This window comes from Apis laboriosa, unplaced genomic scaffold (assembly GCF_014066325.1).
Source record: "Apis laboriosa isolate Shangri-la unplaced genomic scaffold, ASM1406632v1 scaffold25_cov139, whole genome shotgun sequence".
In the NCBI taxonomy this organism is placed as follows: domain Eukaryota; kingdom Metazoa; phylum Arthropoda; class Insecta; order Hymenoptera; family Apidae; genus Apis; species Apis laboriosa.
This window is the reverse complement of record NW_025222552.1, coordinates 703,010-727,056: the sequence shown is the minus strand read 5'-3', so window position 1 is coordinate 727,056 and position 24,047 is coordinate 703,010. Positions and strand designations below refer to the sequence as shown.

Sequence of the window (24,047 nt, the reverse complement as noted above, 5' to 3'; positions counted from 1 at the left end):
TTTTTTATCTATCTTTCCAAATTAGTAATTCAAATTATTTGTTATTTACACAAATTTACATATTTAAAAGATATTTTAAATTTAAAAAAAAATTATATTTTAGATTTAATAATTTAATAATTTATAAGAAAGCACATTTGCTGTATTAATTAAAATATGTTAGATAAATGTAATATTTAAACAATATCAAAAATTGTAAAGTATGATTTTTTATTATTTAATTGCAAAATATTTTTTATTATTTACAAAATATATATAGGAGTTTATATAATATGATATAAACTCTAATATGATATATAAAGAAAAAATTAATGAAATTTAAATGTAAACAATGATTTGAAATAATTCTTTGAAAAAAATTTTTTAAACAAAATTTTTCATGTTACATAATTAATATTATTTTTGAAATTATTAATTTTTATATATTTTCTTTAATTAATAGTAAACTCAAATAATAATATATTCAAAATTAAAATAGAATTTTAATTATTGAATATTTAATTTTTAATTTTTAATTTTTGTAATGAAATAATTTCTTATTTAATATTAAAATAGTTAATTTACTTTAACTTATCATCAATTAATATAATCTATATTTGCAATTTAATAATTATATATGAGTGTTAATATTGTATATTTTATTCATATCACCACTATTATTTGATTGTAGTTATAATATGTTAGATATAACATTTGATATTAAAATAAAAATTATCATAATCATTACAATTATATAATATTATAATATTTATTATTAATACTATTATATAATGTTATATTTATAATTATCATTCCTTACAGATTATTAAATATTATATTATAATATAATTACTGTCATCAGAACAAATCCTTACTATATTTTTGAAAAATATGTAAGATATATAATGTAAATATTTTTCATCAAATTTTGTAATTCAATATTATTTTATTATTACTTATTTTTTATACATTTCTGTCAAATATTTTAAATTCATTCAATTTTTAATTTTAAAAATTTGTTAAAAAAAAATATAAAAATTTATTTTAATGAAATATTTTTTATTTTTACACTATTATTTTTTTTTTTTTTCATTTATCTTCTAATAGTTATTATAATAAATGAAAGGAAAAATTATAAAATGTTAATATATTTGTGAAACATATTTGAAAAATTGATTTTAGAAACCAAAAGAAACACAAAAATTAGTATATAAAAATATCAAGTTTATTTCTTTAGTTATAAACAATTTAAGTTAATTAAATGAAGAGTCAAATAAAATTGTCTTATTTTATTATGTATTTCTCATTTTTATTTATATTTATATTTATCTCATTTTTATTTATATTTATATTTATCTCATTTTTATTTATATTTATTTCATTTTTATTTATTTATGTCTCATTTCATTTAATTTCAATTGATTATAATTTAATAAATCAATTTTATAAATCAGTTTTTATATTTGCTTTGAAATAAAATTACGTTTTAAAAATATCTCGCAAATATATTAATACTTTATATGTGATAACATTTAATTTTTTTAAGTTTTTTTATTACAATTTTTTTATAATTTTTAAATATTAAGAAGCCAATAAGTTCGAAAATAATAATAATATAAAAAAATAAAAAAAAATACTATATATGAATAAGATTAGTATATTTATCATAACAAAAATTAATTCATAAAAAATAGAATGAAAATTATAGCCAATGAATGTTTATTACAAAGTAAGTGTATCTTAATTTCTTTAAATAAATTATTAAATTTTAATCTTTTTATTTGTATGAGTATTTGTATTTTATTTTATGAGTATTTGTATTTGTATTTTATATTTGAAATGAATATTAATAATTTATAATATTGATTTAATTATGAAATAATAATTATGTCTTAAAAATTTCGTAAGAAATGTTATATTAATTTTTTGATTATTATAATTATTTGGCAAATTTTCATTAGAAGATAAGTAAAAAAATTAGAATATCATCAATAGACATTTACATTTTATATAATGTAAAAAAAAAAAAATCTCGATAAAAGTAAGTTAATTGGTACTTGATCAGTCAGAAATATAATGTGTATACTGTAGTTTTATATATAATCGAAGAAAATATGAGAGTGAACTACTTACTTTCAAACAAGTGGTATTGCTATAGTAAAATCACAAAAGTTATTATTGTAAATTCTTATTAATTGAAAATTTAAAATAGAGTAAGTTGCATTGTGATGCAGTGAAACATTTCCAATTAAACAATTAAAAAGTGGAATTAAATTATCAAAAATATATTGATAGACGATTATAACAGAAAATTTCTAGATCTGTAACATATTTTTAATAGAGAATATTCTGATAGGAAGTCTAATTATATAATCTCATAACATTTGTTGTATTAAAATATTTTTATGTGCGGATTATAATCTTTTTTTTTATGTTTTCAAAAATATTAATGATTTTCATTTTTAAAAATGAATTGAAGAAAAGTATTTAAATGAATTACAAAAATGACATAATTATTTAAAATTTAATAATACTTATGTATATTCAATATTCTTATTATATTAGATATAATATAATATTAGATATTATTTTTTTTAATTTTTTCATATAACAATAATTATTAAATAATTATATTTATTATATAATTGATCAAGAGAAAATTTTTATATATTTATATAAACTAATTTTTAAATGTTTCTAACTATTATAAATTAAATTAATTTCGATATTGAATTGAAATGAAAACATTTGAAATTTACGCGCGTGTACATGATGAATATCAACAGTAGTGTTGTTGATTTAAAACTTTTCAATTCGAAAATTTTTAGGTTAGACAATACAATTACATATGTTATTAAATACATAATTGTAATGAATATATTATATAAAATATAATAAATTTCTAGTTGTCATATACATAATAAGAAACAAAAGTATTCATATATTTTAAAATAGAATAATTTTAAAATAAAATAATTGAATCAAATGATTTAAATTTTTTTGAAATGTTAGAAGGATTAGTTTGTTTACTAAATAATGTATAAAAAAAATAAATTTAAATAATAATAATAAAAATTAAAATTAAATAATAATAATGTGTATTAAATTAATGTAAATTAAATTGTTATTGTGTATATAGATGAAATTGTGAAGAAAAAAGTAAAGATCATGATTTTTAATTTTTTTATTTGAATCTATTAATCTAAAACATGTCTTTTATAAATCTAAATTACAATCAGTAATTTTTTCAACAAAAATTTGTATACTTTAAAAAATTCGATTTTAATAAAAATTTCTATATATTTTAATAAAAATTTATATATATAGAACATAATATATTATACATGGAGCAATTTATTTTTTTCCGATAGGACATCTCTTCAAATAAAATCAATTAAATTTATATATTTTTTTTCAAATTTTGCATAAAAATATTTCTTATAATAGTATAATAGAATATTAAAATCCAAATATTATTTAAATATTTTAATATAATTCAAAATTTTGTTTTTATTATAAAATTATATTTTCAAAAAATGAAATAATAAAATTGTAACTTTAAAAATTGATTTCATTTTCTTGAAGTGGTATTTCATTTAAAAAAAATTGTTGCATATATAACATGGTTATGGTCTATATACACAATATAAAACAAAAATATTGGTGATATATAATATTTTTGACAATATAAATTATTAATTGAATTTGCGTAAGATTTATAAAAATTTTTGTGACTGACTGTATATATATATATGTACATAAAGTTTCATCGAAATCGATAAATGCATAAAAAGCTAAAGATATCGAAAAATAACAAATTTTTTAAATTTATTATAATCATAAGCTGAAAATCGTGAAAAATTGCGAATTTGAGAATTTTCGATCGTGTGTATAACTCATAATAATATTAATAGATTTTAATAAAATTTTCTGCATATAACTTTTTTAAATTTATAAAATTTATAAAAAAGTATAAAAATATAAAATTTTCATTATATATTCAGATAAAAAAATTAAAAATCATAATTTTTATTTTTTTTTTTCACAATTTCATCTAATAGCAATTTATAAAATTTTTTTTTATATATTTATTAAATTAATCTTTATTATTTATATCTAATATTTTAAAAAATTCAAATCATTTGGTTTAATTTTTTCATTTTAATCAAAAAATTATTTCATTTTAAAAAATATATGAATATTTTTTTTTCTCATTATATGTATTTCATGAGTATTTATATGTGATTTAAGAAAACAACTCTAATTATGACTGTGAATTGGTCGAATATAAATCAACGTTGTTTTCGATTGGTTAAAAATTGGTTAATCACTCGAACAAAACATATAAAAGGTCATGCTATTCAAGAATACATATCAGAAGTCTTTCGCAGCGTTTCGAATCTCAACGTATATTTTTCAACCACCTGTTGCACATCAAAATTTGTAAGTGATTTTATAAATTATTTATTGTTAAAAATAAATTTTTTCATATAGTTAATAGTAATAAAACAAATTCAATAAATTTTATATATATTTTATATATATATTTTTAGATAGGTCATATATTAATTTTTTTAATTTATTAGAATTATATTATATTGTTTAGAATTATTATATTATTGTTATACATTTATGTATATTTATACATTATACATTATATTTATGTATATGTTATAATTATGTCTATATTTATGTATATTTATGTATTTTTATATATTTTTGTATTAATCTATATATAATTTTAATGTTTTTAATAATATAAATACACAATATAAATATACAATATAAATATACAATATATAAATACACAATATAAATATACAATTTATATTTAATTTTTGTTATTTTATTATTCTGATAAATAATATTGTATTAATTAATTATTTAAATAATTTATATGTGAAGTTTTTTTTGAATATTTATATTTTTATTTTTTTATATTTTAATTTTTAATATATAAATTTTTATATATCTTCTTTTCTTCTTTTTGATTAAAATAGAAATATATATTACGTATTAATTAAATTATAAGAAGTATTATTTAAAATTCTTATAAATATATAATTATAATATAAAATAAACAAGTGATAAATAAATAATAATAATCAAAGTATATTTTATATATATGTATATAGTATATTTAGATTTCTTTTTTATTGTGTCATTATACAAAGGGTTATCAACGAAAACATTGAACTTTATCAAAATAATAAGTAAAAGTTGCACAATAATATGAAATAAAACTTCCTACAAAGTTAAAAAATAAACAAGTATTTATTAAAGTAGTTACTTCAATATATTTCTTATATTATATGAAATAAATTTCAACTTATTTTATTTTTAATGTACAAAATAAATATTAAGAAATTTTAAATTATTACTTATACAGCATATGCCTGGATTAATTTATAAAAATGTCTGGGAAACAGACCCAGAGCTTTTTGAATTAATGAAAAAAGAAAAAAAAAGGCAAGAATCTAGTCTTGAAATGATTGCTAGTGAAAATTTTACATCTCTTAGCGTTCTTCAATGTTTAAGTTCTTGCCTTCATAATAAATATAGTGAAGGACTTCCTGGTCAAAGGTATTGTTTATAATTTTATTTATAATTTATCTTTTTTGTTATCTTTTAATTTATTCTTATTTTATTATTTAATTTCTTTTCATTTATGTTTATTAATAATTAAAATTAATTGTTATAATTATCCTTATTATCATATTCAGATATTATGGAGGAAATGAATATATTGATGAAATTGAATTATTAGCACAAAAACGTGCTTTAGAAGCATTTAATTTAAATCCTGAAGAATGGGGTTGTAATGTTCAACCATATTCAGGAAGTCCAGCTAATTTTGCTGTTTATACAGGTGTAGTTGAGCCTCATGGTCGTATAATGGGTTTAGATCTTCCAGATGGAGGACATCTTACACATGGTATTTTATATAAATTCATAAGAATATTATAAATTAAAACTATTAAAATTCTTTGGATGAACTTTTCAGGTTTTTTTACTGCAAATAAAAAAGTTTCTGCAACATCATTATTTTTTGAATCAAAACCATACAAAGTTAATATTAATACTGGTTTAATTGATTATGATAAATTAGCTAAAGAGGCAAGATTATTTAAACCTAAAATTATAATAGCAGGAGTATCTTGTTATAGTAGATGTTTAGATTACAAACGATTTAAAGAAATAGCAGAAGAAAATAATGCTTATCTATTTAGTGATATGGCTCATATAGCAGGGTTAGTTGCTGCTGAATTAATTCCTAGCCCATTTAAATATAGTGATATTGTATCTACTACAACACATAAAACTTTAAGGTAATTGCTAATTTATAATTAATAATATAAGTAAATGATTTTAATTTCTATATTTTAATTTCTAGTTTTATTTTCAGTCTAATTTTTTGTTATATTTCATTAGATAATATTTAATTTTTTTTAATTTTTAGAGGACCTCGAGCAGGTGTTATCTTCTTTCGCAAAGGAATTAGAAAAATTGGAAAAGATGGTCAAAAAATTATGTATGATTTAGAAGATAAAATTAATCAAGCTGTATTTCCAGGACTACAAGGTGGACCTCACAATCATGCAATTGCAGGCATAGCTACAACAATGAAACAAATCAAATCACCAGAATTTCTTCAATATCAGAAACAAGTTATAGCTAATGCAAAAAGACTATGTACAAAATTACAAGAGCATGGTTATAAAATTAATACAGATGGAACTGATGTTCATATGTTGCTTGTAGATTTACGATCTACAGGTATTACTGGAGCTAAAGCAGAAAAAATTTTGGAAAATATTTCTATTGCTTGCAATAAAAATACAGTACCTGGTGATAAAAGTGCATTGAATTGTAGTGGTATCAGACTTGGTACACCTGCATTAACTACTCGTGGTTTAGTTGAAAAAGATATTGATAAAGTTGTAAACTTTATACACAAAGGTATTTATTTTAAAAGAATGTATTAAAATAGAATTTAAAATTTAATGCAATCATGTATAAAAAATATTTATATAAATATCTAAATATCTAAATGTTTTTTAGGATTATTACTTTCTAAAGAAGTATCTAATATTTCTGGTCCTAAACTTGTTGACTATAAAAGAGTATTAAATACTGATGATAATATAAAAGCAAAAGTTGCAGTTTTAAGAGAAGAAGTTGAAACATTTTCTAAGCAATTTCCTATTCCTGGTTTTGAAACATATTAATAATATTATTTCATTTAATATTGTATAGATTTAATTAATTTTTTATATTGCATTTATTTTTTATTAATTTTGTAAAAAAAATGAACAAAGATCATCTTTGTTTTATGAACATTTTTTACTCATAAGGTATACAAACGTATGTATGTAGGAATTTTGTGTGAAATATGTAGTTATATACATATATAATATTTTTACAGATGTAAATTATTTAAAAAATGCTTATTATGAATATATTAAGAAATTAAATACAAGAAAATGTTTAATTACAATTAAAAAATATTAGATTATATGAATTACAATATTGCATTATTTATATAGTATAATAAATTTCTTTTTTTCTTTTTACGATTTTTACGATTTTTAAAAACTTTGTACATTTGTTATTGCAACTAAATATATTTTTTGTATATGTAAATTAAATTTTGTAAAATGTAAAATGAAAATTTATTCGCATAAATTATTACTAAAACAAATTAAAAAATTTGAAAATATAATTTCAAGTTTATATAAATAAAAAAATATTAAAATTTTTTTTGTGTTATTACACATAAGAAATTTATCATTTATAATTTGTTTATATAATTTTTTGTTTAAAATTCTAAATGTATTACTCTATTAATCATTGAAATATTTGTTGTATTACTCTGTATGTATTACTCTATTAATCATTGAAATATTCATTTTTTACCAATTGTAAATGAAAATTAATTCATAATTTAATTATATATAAGATATTAGTATATTTATGGAACATCTTTGAAGAATTCTATAGATTATATCAAACACAATAGTTAATATACTAAAATGACAGATAAGATTTATTTATTGTTATAAGCAATTGAGATTTGCATTAAATGAAGCAAAACAAAAATAAAACCGTCTTACTTTATCTAATGTAAATTTAAATTGCTCATAACTTAATAAATAAGCTTCAAATAACATTTTGTGTATTTTTTGTGTTTGTTTTGATTTCTAGATCTTCTGAAGCTATCCCATAAATCCATTTATATATAACTTATATATAATATTTAATCTTATTTTTATATGTCTTTGTTTGTTATGTACTTTTAATCAACAATCGGCCATAATTTATTTATCCATTAAGATTTCATTTGAATTATTATAAATTAACATGCATTAATAATAATATTTATATCAATCAATATAATGTTATAATTAATTTATCTATATTATCTATATTCAATTATTGCTTAAAAACAAATTTATTTAGAATAATAGTTATTAGAATTAATATTTCTTGTTTAGTTTAAATGTTTTTTTAGCATCAAATAATTAAAATATCTCAAAAATTATGAATAATGCATTCTATTTATGAAGTATATAAGTAATATTTTTAAAATAAATTTAAAATAATAATAAAAAGTATTTTTAAATTATAATTGTACATAACACAAATTTTCTATTAGCATGTTATTTTCATTACTATTATATTATATATCTGTAATATTTCAATATTTTATATTTGAATTTATTGTTTTATGATAAATTCTTTATATATAAGAATAATATGTCCATATATTATTTGTATAGTATTTGTACGGTATAAATTTTAATAAATTCTTAAATAATATGATATATATATTATATCATTACTAATATAGAAAACAATTACATATCACTTCTGTTAATATATTTGAGAAATTTAATTTATTAACAAAATTTAATTTACTTCTGTTTAAAAATAAAAGTTTAAAAATAACACACTATGTGTGTTTGTAACAAATTTAAACCATTAAATATTTGTACAATATTTGCTGTGTTGATAAATTATGAAAAAATAAATTGTAATAAATCTCATAATAAAAAGATACTTTGTATACTACATATGTACTACAAGAATATATATAAGTTTATATGTATATGTTTATAGTTATTACAAATTTATATTCTTGATCATATTTTTTTTTCTATACTTTTCAAATACACAGCAATTGTATTATTTTTATCAGTACAGAAACGTGCTTTATTATAGAATTATGACTATTTTATTTTCATAATTAAATAGGAATTTTTTTTTGCTAAAATTTTTAAATGATATAAATTATATTAATATAAAGTTTAATAAATAAATATTTTACTTGCTGCTATGATAATTACTTACGTATGATTCACTCCATTTATTTAGTATTTCAGCAACAAGTAATTTCATTAAGCACTCTTTTCTGTAGCTATAAATGTTATGTCACGTTTATTTGTCATATGATTAAATTTATATAAAATAAATCTTCATTTCAGCAGTTATACTCAAATACATGTTTTTTTTAAACATACATTATTATATGCAGATTATTATTAGTACAAGGATTTTATTCAAAGTTCATGGTTGCTTTTAAATTTCACAGTAATTTTAATAGGATTCTATATGTATGATTCGAAAGTTTTATCCCAATTCCAATATATCAAATAATCTTTAAATATAATATCAAAACAGACCAATGAATGAAAAAAAGACACATATGAGTCACTATTTTTCATGAAAGTTTTGTCTCTATGCAGGTTCATTTTTTGATGAATCCTAACTTATAACTTTGAAAAATTCCTCTAGAAATGCATCCCACATATTTTTATTTTAAATAAATTTATCTGTACAAATCATTTAAAAAAATTAATTTCAATATATTCAAAGATCTAAAAAGATCAACATAATGTGTATATTGAAAATATATGGGACACTACTATAAATATATATATATATATATATATATATATATATATATATATATATATATATATATATATATATACATACACACACACACACACACACACACACACACACACACACACACACACACACACACACACACACACACACACACACACACACATATATATATATACACATATATAAGTTAATTATTTACTTTCATCACATTGCACAGTGACGTGTAACTTTTAATCAATCAAGCTCTTGTGCTGTTTGTGAAGTTGAAGCAATATTTCTTTGTTCATCATCTGAACCTTCATCTTCAAGACCATTAAAAAAAGATTGTAAAAGTGTACCAAATAATCCTTGATTGCGAGGACGTGGGGATGGAACATTAAAAAATAATTGTCCTATTTTATCTAAGTACTGTCGATAACATGGATCTCTATTTAAAGATATTCGATATTGCTCACAAAGTACTGTGAATACAGCAAGTTTACCACTAAAAAGCAAAATATATACATTAATATAAATTTTTATTTATTAAATAGATAAATTAAAATTTATACTTACCTATCAACTATTTTTAATAAAAAAAATAAAAAATTCAATAAAGGTAGAAGATATGGTGGACCTCTGTTTATTTTCGGATGTTGTGAAGTATAAGAATTGAAAACTTCTTGTGCAGTTGTTTTATTTTGTAAACAGAGATATCTAAAAATAAATTAAAATAATTTTTAAGATACATTTTATATTGTTTTTAAGCATTAAGTACTATTTAGATGTTCAAATGAATAAGATGGGAATATTTACTGCAAAACTGCCTGGGCTATAAAAAGATCTATTTCATTTTTGTAACCACGTTGTTCATGAAGCTCAACAAGCATTGTAGCACATCCAGAACCATCTCGACTATATATGAAATGTTGTCTTGCCATTACATAATTTTTTTCTAAAAAAATATATATATTCGATAAAGATTGAATATTTAAAATATCTAATATATAATTAGATATACATAATTTATATACATAATAGTTTAGTTTAATATATAATTTAGTCTTAATATATTATAAATCTTAAATAAATTACCTCTCCAAAATACTTGTGCTATCTTTTGATGCAAATCTGGATGACCTATTTTATAATCTGTATTCTTTATACTCCATCGAAGAGCAGATTGTACAAAAACATCTCTTTCAGGTGATAAAGGACTCATTATACTAAACAAGTTTGTAATTTTTTCAAAATAATCTTGAGAAGGTTCTGTTCCTGATTGTGTTAAAACATTTACAAATAAAATTCCTAAATCAGCTCCACTTGCATGCTATAAATGGTAAAAAATAATAATACAATATTTTTTTATATATTAGTATAATATGAATAAATTGCAAATATGTTACAAATAATTCAAAATATTATTATTAATTGATATACAATATTTTCATTTATTGTGTTTTGAAATATTTTAAAATATTCTAATTTTTATTTAAAAAATATTATTTAAAAAAACAAAAAAAATTTTAATGTAAATATTAATAACTGACAATAAAATTTAATTATAGATTGTTCGAGAAAAATTTCTAAATAATGATATATGTATTATGACATCATTTTGATATTTCTCGTAATGCTATATTTAATAAAATTAATAAAAATAAAAAAGAAAGAAAGAATAGATTATATACTTGTTCGTGCTGTAATAAAAGTGTACAACCATTGTATAGTAATTCCAAAAGTTCCGAATACTTTTTCTGTCCAAGATATCTGAAAAAAGAGGTTAAGCAATCATATCAATGATTGTGTAAAAATGATTCTTTGACGATGTTGATTAATTACATTATTAACCTACCTGAAGTATAAAGTTCTATACATTTGATGAGCTTCATAATAATTTTCCGAATTTACAGATGCTTCTAATTTTGCTAAAACTCGCTGAATAGCGTGATTATACCGCGAGGCCATGTTTACGCTCTTTGGAATATTTTTTTCTATTTTCATAATTGGTATCACTGCTGTATAAGCAATTTAAATTTGATTTTTCTTTAAAATTCTTTTAAAGTGAAATTAAAGTAAAATTTAATATACTTACATATATAAGTATAAAATATTAATATATAATACTACAAATATTATAAATGTAATGGTAAATATTACAAAAACTATAGATTAATATAAATTGATTATTTATATATCTATGAATTAAATCATATAGATATATATTTATTTATAAATATATAATTGTATAAGTGCAAATAAAATAAATGTTGAAAGTATAAATTTATTATTTTAATTATATTAATTGTATATATAAATTAATGCAAATGATAAACATATATTAAGTAAGCAAATATTATGAAGTAGAATAAATAGCAATAATATTATTATATTTTTATATACAATTTTTTATAAAAATGTAAAATAATTATTTAAATATTAATAATGTAATTTATTTAATAATATAATATAAATTGATAAAACTTTTATTTTTATTTTTATTTTTAAATTAAATTATTTTTACTTTAAANTATATATATAGTATTATATATGTATATGTTTATAAATATGAATAATAATTAAAATAATAAAATAAAAAAATAAATATACATCGATTTTTAAATAAGATAAATAATAATTTTATCTTAATTTTAAATAATAATTTTGTTTTAAAAAATATAATTGTACAATTTAATTAAATAATATAGATAATCAAATATAAACATAAATACATTATAAAAAAAATAAATATTTTAATATTTATATAATTTAAAATATGAATAAAACATGAGACAAGATAAATCGTAATACACGGTTTTCAATTAATAGGAAATATTTGAATAATATCAAATCTATCAATTGTAAAAAATAATATTGATAAATGCGCAAAGTGGCGTCGCGTAAGCGTTGAAATGCCTTAGATGCATATATACGTGGATACGCTAAAAATCGTGAAGGCGATGCGCCTCTGGCGGCTAGCTGCGCAAATAATCTTTGTGGAAATAATTATCACGATTTATGTTATTCATAAATGTGAAGAGAATCATTAATGAGAACATGCCAAGTAGCGGCGATTAGAGTGATAAACGGGTCCTGTAGTGTTCCCGGTTACACTTCGAATGAGTGAAAGTCGTGCTCGGTACGGGGTGAGTGTCCAAAACGTTCATTCCCTCCGCTTTTAAAGGGGGGCGGTGGCTCGCATCAGTGTTTTTTTATCGTTTCTTTAGACGTCTTCATCCCGAAAATAACAATGGCCGGAGGATTCGAATATGCATGGATTTTTAAAATGCCAAGCTTGCTACCCTGGCAACCTACACACATTTTCCTGACCCTTTTTTATTACATGTGTCAATTAGCATCGGTACGGTTACTGTACATCTTAATATTTTAAACATTAGTTTTGTACGAATTAAAATTATTCAAAGAATTAAAATTATTCATATTCGATTCTGCAAATTAATCTATAATATAATCATCAAATTGAAATTAAGAGTATTCTATTAATTAAAATTATATTATATTTTCCTACAAAAAAAAAATAAAAATTATAAAATTACACATAACATTAGCGACTAATTTTAATCTACATTTATGTTTATGATGTGCTTTTTAGTTTTTTAATTGTAGAAATTTTTTTTCATTTTTTTTTGAAGAGCTAATAGAAATAATTTTATTTATACAGAATGGATTTGGCAGAAACTATGAAAAATATTGTTGCCAAAGGTATGCAAACCGAAATGGGACCACCAGGCGGAGGATCAGGTTATCCTGGAACACCAAGTGCTGGTTATGTTACTGAGAAAATGTATATGTTATTACAAGCCTATCTTCAAAACAAAGGTTGGAATCCAAGTATCGAACTGCTGCAATGCTTTTCTGAATTTAAAGATGCATCTATGATTCCAAGTGCTGCCTATTTGCAGTAAGAATACTTAATATTTTATAATATTTATATAATGTTATGCATAAAAATTATATATATATGTTCGTCAAATATATGTATGTATTTGAATAAAATAATTATTAATATATTTGTAAAAAATAATTTTTCATAAAATTCTAAATACATGTTTTATAATATACAAATAGGATGATGGCATCAAGAATTGCTCTGGATTCTCAGGGAAGATTAGTTCTTAGGGAAAATGGAAAAATAATATTGCCATATGAACATTTTGCAAATGCTGTGATGTTAAAGCATATGAATGGTCCACATGGCCTACATTTAGGCTTGGAAGGGACAGTTAGAGCTGTTATGGAATCATATACTATTGGACGAGAATGTTTTGGTATGGAAAAAGAATTTATAATAGAAGTGGTACAAAATTGTCCAAATCCTGCTTGTCGTTATTACAAAAATCAACTTGAATTAACTCAAAAAATGGGACATATGGCACCAACTTATATTCAGGAAAATGAAACAACAGCTTCTCTTTTACGTAGTAGTTTTCCTCATAATACAGATTTTCAAGCAGTAAGCATGAATTTTTTTTATTATTAATTTATATATATTCTAATTTTATTTTTATAAATTAATTATGTTCTTTTATTATAGACATTAAGCACTGCTAATCCAAATACTCATATGGGAGGATCAACAGCAGATTTGACTGAAATAAGAAGTGCTGGAAACCAAATAAATCTTCAACGTCCTCCAAGCCGTCCATCATTAAATATTCCACATCGACCTGTATCACAAGAAAAAAAAACCACTGGCAAGCAACATTATGAATCTTTAGTACCTAATATTCCAATATCTGATCATAAATTAACAGACTTCTTAAGAACGAATTTGGATAATTTGGATAATCTCAGTGGACTTGGTTTGGGAAATTTACAAGGAATAGGAAATGCAAATAAAGATTTATTAGCTTTACATAATGGAGCTTGGCCATTGGAAAATGAGAAAGGATCTCGGGCATCTTCAAATTCAGAAGGTTAATAGATTTTAATTTATAAAATTAATGTTTAAAATGAATGTTAAAAAATGAACACAAAATATTTATTTATTTATTTATATATATTTATTTATATATATTTTTTTTATTATATATATTTTTATTATATATTTTTATTATATATATTTATTTATATAAAATATTTATTTATTTTTTAAATTTTTAATTTTTATATCTTAAATTTTTCATAAAGTTTTTTTTTTTAAATATTTATGATAATTTTTATTAAATATTATTAAATATATTTTATGAAAATTATATAATTTATAATTATTTTTTTTATATAATTATATAATTTATATAATTTAATGTTTTGTATTAAATTTGTATTAAAATAATTTACATTTAAAAAAGAAATTTAAACTTTAAAATAATTTTTAATGTAATTTGTAAATTTTCATATATTTTTTTATAAAATTTTTTTTCATTGTAAAAAACGATGAAGTACTTTGTCAATTTTAAATAATTCATTAATGATTATCATATTGTAGGAGGACAAGAAAAAATCGTAAGAGCTTTTGCAGAAGTTATGAAAAATATGGCAAGAATGAAAGCTTGTGTACGTCCTGCAATGTGCAAACCATATGGAAAACAATCAGAAGCTTTACAAAAAAGTAATAAAATATGTTATCTAGTAATAAAATATGTTATCTCTATAATATATTTTAATATTTATTTTTTAATGTAATATTTCTGTTAGGTTTACAAATAAATTTTTGTTATAAATTAATTATATTTTATATCACATTAATGAATAATATTATTAGATATTAAATACTGCTTTTGTGATTATTTCATATATCTTTTGCCAATTTTCTTCCATTAATGAAATAGAAATGTATATATTTTGGATTGATTTTGTTACAGCATTGGTGGATACAATACAGCTTGTACAGTCGTTAAGAAGTTTTCTGCCACCTCCACATATTCCTGTTTCAAGCTGGAAAAATGAAGATAAACATCGATTAGATCATACGGGTACTCCTTATCTCCCATCGTTGTAAGTATCTCTTATAGTTTACATTTTAAGTATACCCTCGTTACATGACTAGAGATATCAAATAAAGAGTTATAATTTTTATGCAGAAAGACTGGAGGTTTAGAAGAGTTATGCGAACAACGCAAGTTAGACTAAACATATGTCTTCGCTTTTTAAGCGGCAGACTAAGTTTTGTCTTTGCGCTCTATGATGTTCTAGTCATGTGGTGTTTATGGGTTAGATGGGTGTTTTATATTTAAACAACCCGAAGGATTGCTCAAATGTTGTTGGCGTTTAGGACTTCAAAATACTAAGAGACAAAACGAGTCATGCGTGGACTGTGATAAACGTGGGTAGTGAAAATAAATTTATATATAGTCAATCGAAATTCACATCGTTATTTCATATTCAAATTAATTTTATTTCATTGCTTTAAGTTTTTTGTGAATTTTTATAATCTGCCTATGGAGCTTATTTAAATTATAATTGTGGTGCAAGATAGTTTTGAATTATCTACCTTATAATAAATAATTTACATATTATGAATATGTATTATAAAATGGCATTTATATTTTATTGTTGTGCATTGATTTAATATCTCACCACTTGTGTTCCAATGATACCTGATCAACATTATTATGAAGATGTTTTTTGTTATATGAATAAATTTTATGTATGTATTGGAAGTTTACATAAACTATAAAGATTAAATTTAGTCTTGCATATAAATATAAAAGATTTACTAATTAAACATTGTTATAAATACTCCAAATATGAGAGTATATATAAGCAATCATAATTCTTGTTGTTGACTTCGCATTATTTAATTTTTGAATATTTATTACATAAATTATAAGATATTGTTTTGATTTAAATGAAATGAATTAACAAAAATTATCCAGTTAAAATAAATATTTAATTACTATATATACGTATATATATAGTTTTTTAAAAATTGCTCTGTATAAATTATTGTTTATTTGTAAAAATAGATCAAACATATATTGTTGTTATGTCTAGTATTATTATCTGTCAAGTTAATGTTAAAACTTACAATAATTTATAAGCTTCATAGGCAGTAACATGCGGTGTGCACATGTAAAAAACGAAATCATTGGTCAATTTATAGATATTTTTCAATAAATAAATTATTTCATTATTATATACAATTAAAAAAAGAAAAGAATAAAGAATTACATTATTAAAAAATGTTTGTAGCGTAATTTGCACCAATGCTCAAAATTTTCTCTCTGTGCACTGATATTACTTATAAATGTTATTATCTTTGATAATCGCGAAATGCGTAATAAACTAAGAAAAGAAAAAGAGAGAAAAAGAAAGAAAAAAAAATATTATGCGTTATTTCAATCGAAATTTTTCGATAAAATGCATTTTATTTTGGTTGTAGAAATAAAATCGTTTTAAATTCAATTGTTATACGCATATCTGCGATGGTAAAATGTTTCCTTCTTGCTCGATAATATCAAAATATTGAACTCTATTTCTGAATATAAACAGTAAATTTGTGTAAGGAATGTGTGTAAAATGGATAAATGCTTGAATCTTGTTATATACAGGTTCGATGATTGTAAAGTTTCGGCTATCAAATAGCAAAATTTTATATGAACGTGTGTGAATGTGTGTTTTTGTTTAAATATCTTTCTATAAACGTGTCTGTTATAAAACGCATATATATTTATTTATAACATCTTCAGCAATTATAATGATCAATTGTTAACAGGGCTCAAATTTCTGTGATTAGCAATTTATACCTATCTGTATATGTATAGTATTATTTCTTTTTAAATTTTTTCTCATAATTTAAATTTTCTTATATTTTTTAAAAAATATAAAATAATAATTTTCATAATAAAATAGAACAATAATTTCATTCATTTGAAATATTTTGACTATTTTATATTTAAATTTATTAAATTATTTTATTAAATTTATTAATTATTTATTGAGTTCGTAAATTTATTGTTTAATATATTATATAATATATAAAAAATATATAATATAATGATAATTTTTTTGTTATTAGTATACACGATAACATTTAAGTGAATCTAAGTAAAATGAATTTAATGAATAAATTAAAATAATAAAATTTCAATTTTTTTGAAGCTATTTAATTTAATATTATGAATGAATTGAATTGAATATTATCAATTGAAAATTATTATATCTTAATTTTTACAATTTTAAATAATTTTCTATATCAATTCATTTATAACTTGATATTATTTAAATATCAATTAATAATTATTAGTTATATTAATTTCTAAAAGAATATTTCAAAAATATTTTGAAATTATTTACATTATATTTAAAATATATTTTTTAATAATTTTGCATATACAAGTTGCGAAATAATGGATCTTATTGTATATAAAAAAATATATAAAGATAAAAACATTTTATTTTCATAATTTTCAAGCAATATGAAATTGGATGTAACTGATAAAGATATATATGTTTATATATATATAATAATGTAAAGATATTTAACATACGATAAAATATTAAATTATTTATTTTAATTTTATATTATCATTTTAACTAATTTTTTTATCTTAATATAAAAAATTAAAAATAACATGAAATGTTAAATGTATGAAAGTATATTATTATTATTATTATAAATTTTTTGATGAAATTTAATAGATATATAATAAATATATATAAATTTCAAATATGTTTTCTTGAAAATGTTGAAATTATTAAAATTAATCTTATGACTTTTTATATTTTTTATTATTTATATGTACTTGAAACTACTTGAAACAGATAAAACACGTTGTAGTTGAGTCATCCATATTTAACACACAAAATATTAGAAATTGCGTTATGCATACAATCCGAAATACATATCACCGAAATTTAAGTCCTGTATATTCTTTATTTTTTGTTAATCGATATGATCTTAAAGTAAAGCTGCTATAATATCATTAAATAATTTTTGACGATTTACCTGTTACACGCCAAAGTGTATTTGCAAAAATAATTAAATGGACCTATTTCTTCTAGTAGTTATTACAAGACTAACGTAACGTGGCGCCGTTTATCTTGTTGTCAAAAGCGTTGACACGATCAAGCATATCCATGATTAAGTCGCTAAATGTATGTCAAAAAAAAAAAAAAAAAAAAAAAAAAAAAAAAAAAAAAAAAAAAAAAAAAAAAAAAAAAAAACAAAGAAAGAAAGAAAGAGGGAGCACGGAAACAAAGTCTGATGATAAAAGGTACAAAAAACCGAGTCTCGAAACAAATTAAATGTTTTAAATGTGTGCGAGATAGAGTTGCGACCGTATGAACTGTTGTTCAGAATCCAGTTTCCAAGTTTTATCGCTCTCGCGTCATATTTAATATCAATAGGAACCGTACAAGTTTTCTGCATCTTCTGACTTTGACAGTAAGATTATTGTAACATGTGCATTATTGTTGTTCATTTAACAATTGCATAAATGAACAATCGATTAATAATGATGAATTATAATACACCAATGCTATCGCTATATTTGCACATTAAGCTCGTTGTCGCTTGCCAGTATTGCTCTTCTGTATTCTTGCATAATTCTAACCGATGAACAGCAATCATTAAAGTTTTTACAAGTGTGACTTACCTGTGTTTCGTTCATTACCACTCTGTTGTTCGAGTATGTTACAGCATTTTCTTTCAAATAGCTCTGTATCCATCCATTCAGAAGCAGAATATCGTGAGCTATCCTAAAATATTCTAACGTATAAGATTATAGAAATCTTTTTTTATTGGAAATTCATATGATTGCGTACTAACTGGTTGTGCTTCTAAAACAAATATCACGTCGTCAAGAAAATAATATGCTTGGCCGAGATCTCCTTCGCAGAGGTAAGGCAGTTTGCTCCATGCCAGACATCTTAAACTTAATGGTGCGAAAACTCTGTCGACGAGGCTAGCTATTTGACCTTCTAGACCGTTCCCTTTTACTGGCAAATATTCCGACGGTTTGTGGTCATCTCTTTCACCAACTTCTACATAAGGGCTGAATGGAAGAACTAAAGCTACGACCAAACGACCACCTGGAGCTAAAGATGACTTTAGGCGGCGAAGTAGAGTGTTAGGTCGATCGCAACGATCCAATAAGTTTAGACAGAGAATCACGTTGAAGGGACTATTTTCGTACCATTTTTCTACATCGAGCACCCTAAAAAATAATAAATATATATATATATATATATTTTTATATTTTATTTTAATAAATTATATGATATGTTATTTGTAATTAAAAAGAATAATAGTATATTATTATAATTAATTCACATAAGATATTTAATATGATCATCATATATATTTGTTTATAATTTAACTTATATATTTTTTATATATATATATATATATAATATTTATTTAATTATATAAAAACTGATTTTTTTTTAAAAAACAATGAGAATATATTTTTTAGAAGAAAATTTTCTATATCATTGATACTGAATTTAAGATATAATTGAAATAATAGATATATCTTGATATTAAATTATTAGATTGACGTTTAATAAAAAAAGTTTCCATACAATTGGATTAATCACAATATATTGAATAACTTATTATATCTGATTATATGTCCACATTTCTTTCTTTGAATTACAATTAAAATAATAGTTAATAAAAATATTCTTTAATTCTTAATATCAGAAAATACATCAAAATTATATGTGATAATATTATTTATAATAAGTTATAAAGAATATTAACTAATTATTTTAATCACTTATTATTCACAAATGTTATATACATTGAAATAAGTATTTAGAGAATATAAGTATTTAATAAGAGTTATTCTGAGTATTCGTTATAAGATAATAAGATAATAAGATAATAGTATTTGTTATAAGATAATGTTTGCTTTTTTATTCTTTATTATATTATTTTCTATTTATATTCTATATATTGCTAAATTTTGTATATTATTTATCATTTGTACTCACATATTTTTAAATTGTTCACTTTCAAAGTTATGTCATCAAATTATGTCATGAAAATCATTATAGTCTTATAAACAATTAAATTAATTTTAACTTTAGTTATTGAATTATGATATTAAAAATATTATTAATACTAGCTAAATTAAAAAGAATATAGATGATCTTGAAAAAAATTTGTTGTTTGTCATTTGTTCTTTCTGAAATATAGGTATTAATTATATTTTTTTCCTTTAATATATTATTTTCTTATCATTTTCTTATCATTTTCTTATTATTAAAAACAAGTGAAATATTTAAAATTTTAATTTAGCTAAAACATCTAATTAAAACACTTCAATCGCTTAATTATGTAAATTAATAAATTTAATATTAATATTAATTTAATTTTATTTAATTTCACAAAAATATTTCAAATAAAAAAAAATGAGATGAAATGAGTTTTAAATATTTAATAATTTTTATTTTGAATAGAAATTAATATTTTGAATAAAACATTAATATAATTATATAAATTAATAAAGATCAATTTAATATTACATTATAATGATGATGACTTAAATAAAAATAAAATATTATAATCTTTAAATATTTCAAAATTAAAATTTTTTTCATTTTATTGATAGTTTAATTGATATTATTATTATTAATTTATTATTAATAATTTATGCTAAATATTTATATATATATATTAATATATAATAATTTTTAAATATTGTTAATTTTTTGTAAATATAAAAATATATATGTTTTTAAAGATATAGAAATAATGATATTTGTACAATANTATATATATATATATATATATATATATATATATATATCAAATTAGAGTACGTGATTTGTAAATATATAATTAGTTTTAAACGATTAATATAAACATAATTAATAATTTATATAATAATGTAACATAATTTTAAACATTAGTTTATAATACTGAATTAAACATTATATATTAATTATATAATGTTATGTAAGTTGATTTTAAATTTTAGAATTTTATTTATTTTTAAAATAATAAAAATAAAATATGATATTTTTTATAATTTAAATAATTAATTTTGTTATAGGTTAAAATATGAATGCTATTGAAGAGTACAGCATCATATATGGAATTTATTTTAATAGATTCAATACTTAAAAACAATAAAATATATTCATATAATAAAATATGTATTTTTTTATATTATATGTATATGTATTATATTTTTAATTTTAACTTTTTTTTAAGTTACATAATTTATTTTTATAATAATTTTATTAAAATTTATTGCAAATGTTATTAAAATAAATTTACTTTAAAACTTTAATTTTAAATAAATTAATTAAGTAAATTATTTAATTTTTATTAAATTAAAAAATACATTTTCAAATAAAAGCAATAAAGAGAATTAAGTGAGATTGATATTCTATTTAATCATTTTTTTTTAGAATCTTATAAAAGTTCAACAATTAATAAAAACATTTATATTATATTTATATTATAAGCTGTAAATTATTTAAAAATTAAAAATAAAAATGCATAACATAAGTCATGAAAAAAGAATTGCATATTTCATGAAATATAGCAATTAAATATAAAATTAGATATAAAATTATAGCAATTGATATAAAATAGTCAATTTCAAAGCAAAGCAAAAATCATACTTTTGTACAAACCTATTTTATTATTATTTATTATTATTATTATTATTGTTGTTGTTGTTATTATTGTTATTGTTATTGTTATTATTATTATTATTATTATTTTCAAGTATCGAATTCGTTCCTATAACTGGATTTCATATAATGCCGCATCTTGAACATGGATCAAGAAGAATCAAATTATTCTTTTTCTTCTAATTCCTTACGATGATTGGATATCTCTAACTATAATCATATTCTTAATATTAACACGTACTTCTCTTTCTATTTTTCGTCGAAGATCTTCATTCGCGCCTAAGATCACAGAGGAGGGAAGGTTTTAAACTCGTCTGGAAAAGAGGAAACGGATTTTCTATAAAACGTTACGAGTACATCGTATCTTACGAATATTTACTTAAAATTTGAACAGTCTCGAATTGCATATCTACACGAGACAGACCAGATGTAAAAACCATCATAAACTTCTAGTCTAATCAGTTTGGTACTATAAACTTAGTGTTAGTGTGCACTATTACATGCACTATTTTCGACGACATTGCGTCATTAGATATTCTTCAAATTCTTGGATACATCTACACGCTTAATTATAACTAAGAGAAACTTTGAGAGAGTGAAGAATCTATTTATGTTCATTTTAGACTGAATTCATATAATAACATACACGTTCTATATATGAAACTTAAATATATTCAAGTATTTCATTTTAGTATCGTAGTTAATAGTAAAAATTATTAAACTTACGAAGTTTTTTTTATTCGATATATAAAATTATATTTTTTAGAGAGAGAGACAAAAAAAAGATAATATTATTGTTCTTCTTTAATTATGAGATTTGGTAATTATATTTGGACAAATTGATTTGAAATAAAAATAAAAGATAATAACTTAAAATAATGTATCTTTTCAATTAATTATTCATTTTTTTATTAAAAATAAATTGATCCTATGATAACAGTAAATAAATCATTTTTAATTTAAATGATGTTTACTTTTGATAGAAATATTTTTTAAAATGAAAATGGAATTAAAAATTAGTAAAGACAAATAATTATTGTTTCATAATTATATATCAGATGTCCAAGAAAGTTTTGTCAAACTTTGAATTGAAAAATTAAGAATATAATATTTCTAAAAATTGTATATATACATAAAAATAACATTTAATTATTTTCATAAAAAGAATGATTTTTGTTTAATAATTATTAAACATATATAAGATATATAATAATATATATAATATATAATATAATAATAACATATATAATAACATATATATATTCTAATATTTCTATTTGAAGTTGAAATTGTCATAAAATAGATTTAATTAGAAATTGTTTTTTTAACATTTAAGAAATGAATTTTTGAATATTGAATATAAAATAATATAATATAATAATATATAAATTATTGAATATATAAATAAAAATAATACAATATAAATTATTGAATATTAAATATAAATAATATTGAATATTTGAATATAATAATAAAAATAGTAATATAATATCGATTTTGATAACGAAAAAATATATATATTATAATTTTAAATAATAAGTCAAAATATTCTAAACATAAAAAACAAAACCTCTAAATTATAAGATATATATATATATATATATATATATATATATATA

At 19.8% G+C, this 24,047-nt stretch overlaps 4 protein-coding genes across 7 annotated transcripts in view; 2 read left to right on the top strand and 2 right to left on the bottom strand.

The window, feature by feature from the left end:
- The first annotated feature begins 3,666 nt into the window (after positions 1 to 3,666).
- Positions 3,667 to 7,419, top strand: LOC122713631 (serine hydroxymethyltransferase). 2 transcript variants are annotated; one of them, XM_043934263.1, is made up of 7 exons: positions 3,667 to 3,688; positions 4,231 to 4,422; positions 5,369 to 5,562; positions 5,703 to 5,914; positions 5,984 to 6,308; positions 6,440 to 6,939; positions 7,042 to 7,419. In XM_043934263.1, the coding sequence occupies exons 2-7, from the start codon at positions 4,246 to 4,248 to the stop codon at positions 7,206 to 7,208; spliced, it is 1,575 nt and encodes a 524-aa protein (XP_043790198.1). In that variant the 5' UTR covers positions 3,667 to 3,688; positions 4,231 to 4,245; the 3' UTR covers positions 7,209 to 7,419. The 2 variants fall into 2 exon arrangements, with proteins under 2 accessions (XP_043790198.1, XP_043790199.1); XM_043934264.1 differs by lacking the exon at positions 3,667 to 3,688 and having other exon boundaries at positions 4,210 to 4,422.
- A 2,568-nt stretch (positions 7,420 to 9,987) lies between these two features.
- On the bottom strand, positions 9,988 to 11,874 carry LOC122713635 (Golgi to ER traffic protein 4 homolog). The gene is made up of 6 exons (XM_043934269.1): positions 11,729 to 11,874; positions 11,565 to 11,643; positions 10,969 to 11,203; positions 10,690 to 10,828; positions 10,450 to 10,590; positions 9,988 to 10,378 (listed from the first exon to the last, which is right to left on the bottom strand). Exons 1-6 carry the CDS (start codon positions 11,839 to 11,841, stop codon positions 10,129 to 10,131), a joined length of 957 nt encoding a protein of 318 aa, XP_043790204.1. The 5' UTR covers positions 11,842 to 11,874; the 3' UTR covers positions 9,988 to 10,128.
- A 977-nt stretch (positions 11,875 to 12,851) lies between these two features.
- LOC122713633 lies at positions 12,852 to 17,644 on the top strand. 2 transcript variants are annotated; one of them, XM_043934266.1, is made up of 8 exons: positions 12,852 to 13,019; positions 13,101 to 13,234; positions 13,556 to 13,795; positions 13,963 to 14,347; positions 14,429 to 14,810; positions 15,323 to 15,445; positions 15,699 to 15,831; positions 15,918 to 17,644. In XM_043934266.1, exons 3-8 carry the CDS (start codon positions 13,557 to 13,559, stop codon positions 15,964 to 15,966), a joined length of 1,311 nt encoding a protein of 436 aa, XP_043790201.1. In that variant the 5' UTR covers positions 12,852 to 13,019; positions 13,101 to 13,234; position 13,556; the 3' UTR covers positions 15,967 to 17,644. The 2 variants fall into 2 exon arrangements, with proteins under 2 accessions (XP_043790201.1, XP_043790202.1); XM_043934267.1 differs by lacking the exon at positions 13,101 to 13,234.
- LOC122713634 (protein-L-histidine N-pros-methyltransferase) overlaps positions 15,562 to 24,047 on the bottom strand; it is a 50,669-nt gene continuing 42,183 nt past the window's right edge. The window contains exons 4-6 of one of the 2 annotated variants that reach the window (XR_006346516.1): positions 19,607 to 19,994; positions 19,434 to 19,546; positions 15,562 to 15,771 (exon numbers count right to left, since the gene is read on the bottom strand). Coding sequence is in view for 1 of the 2 variants with exons in the window: in XM_043934268.1 (XP_043790203.1) it covers positions 15,767 to 15,771; positions 19,434 to 19,536; positions 19,607 to 19,994 (496 nt within the window). In the remaining variant the exon portion in view is untranslated. The remainder of the gene's footprint in view (positions 15,772 to 19,433; positions 19,547 to 19,606; positions 19,995 to 24,047) is intronic. The other variant, XM_043934268.1, reaches the window with a different exon arrangement.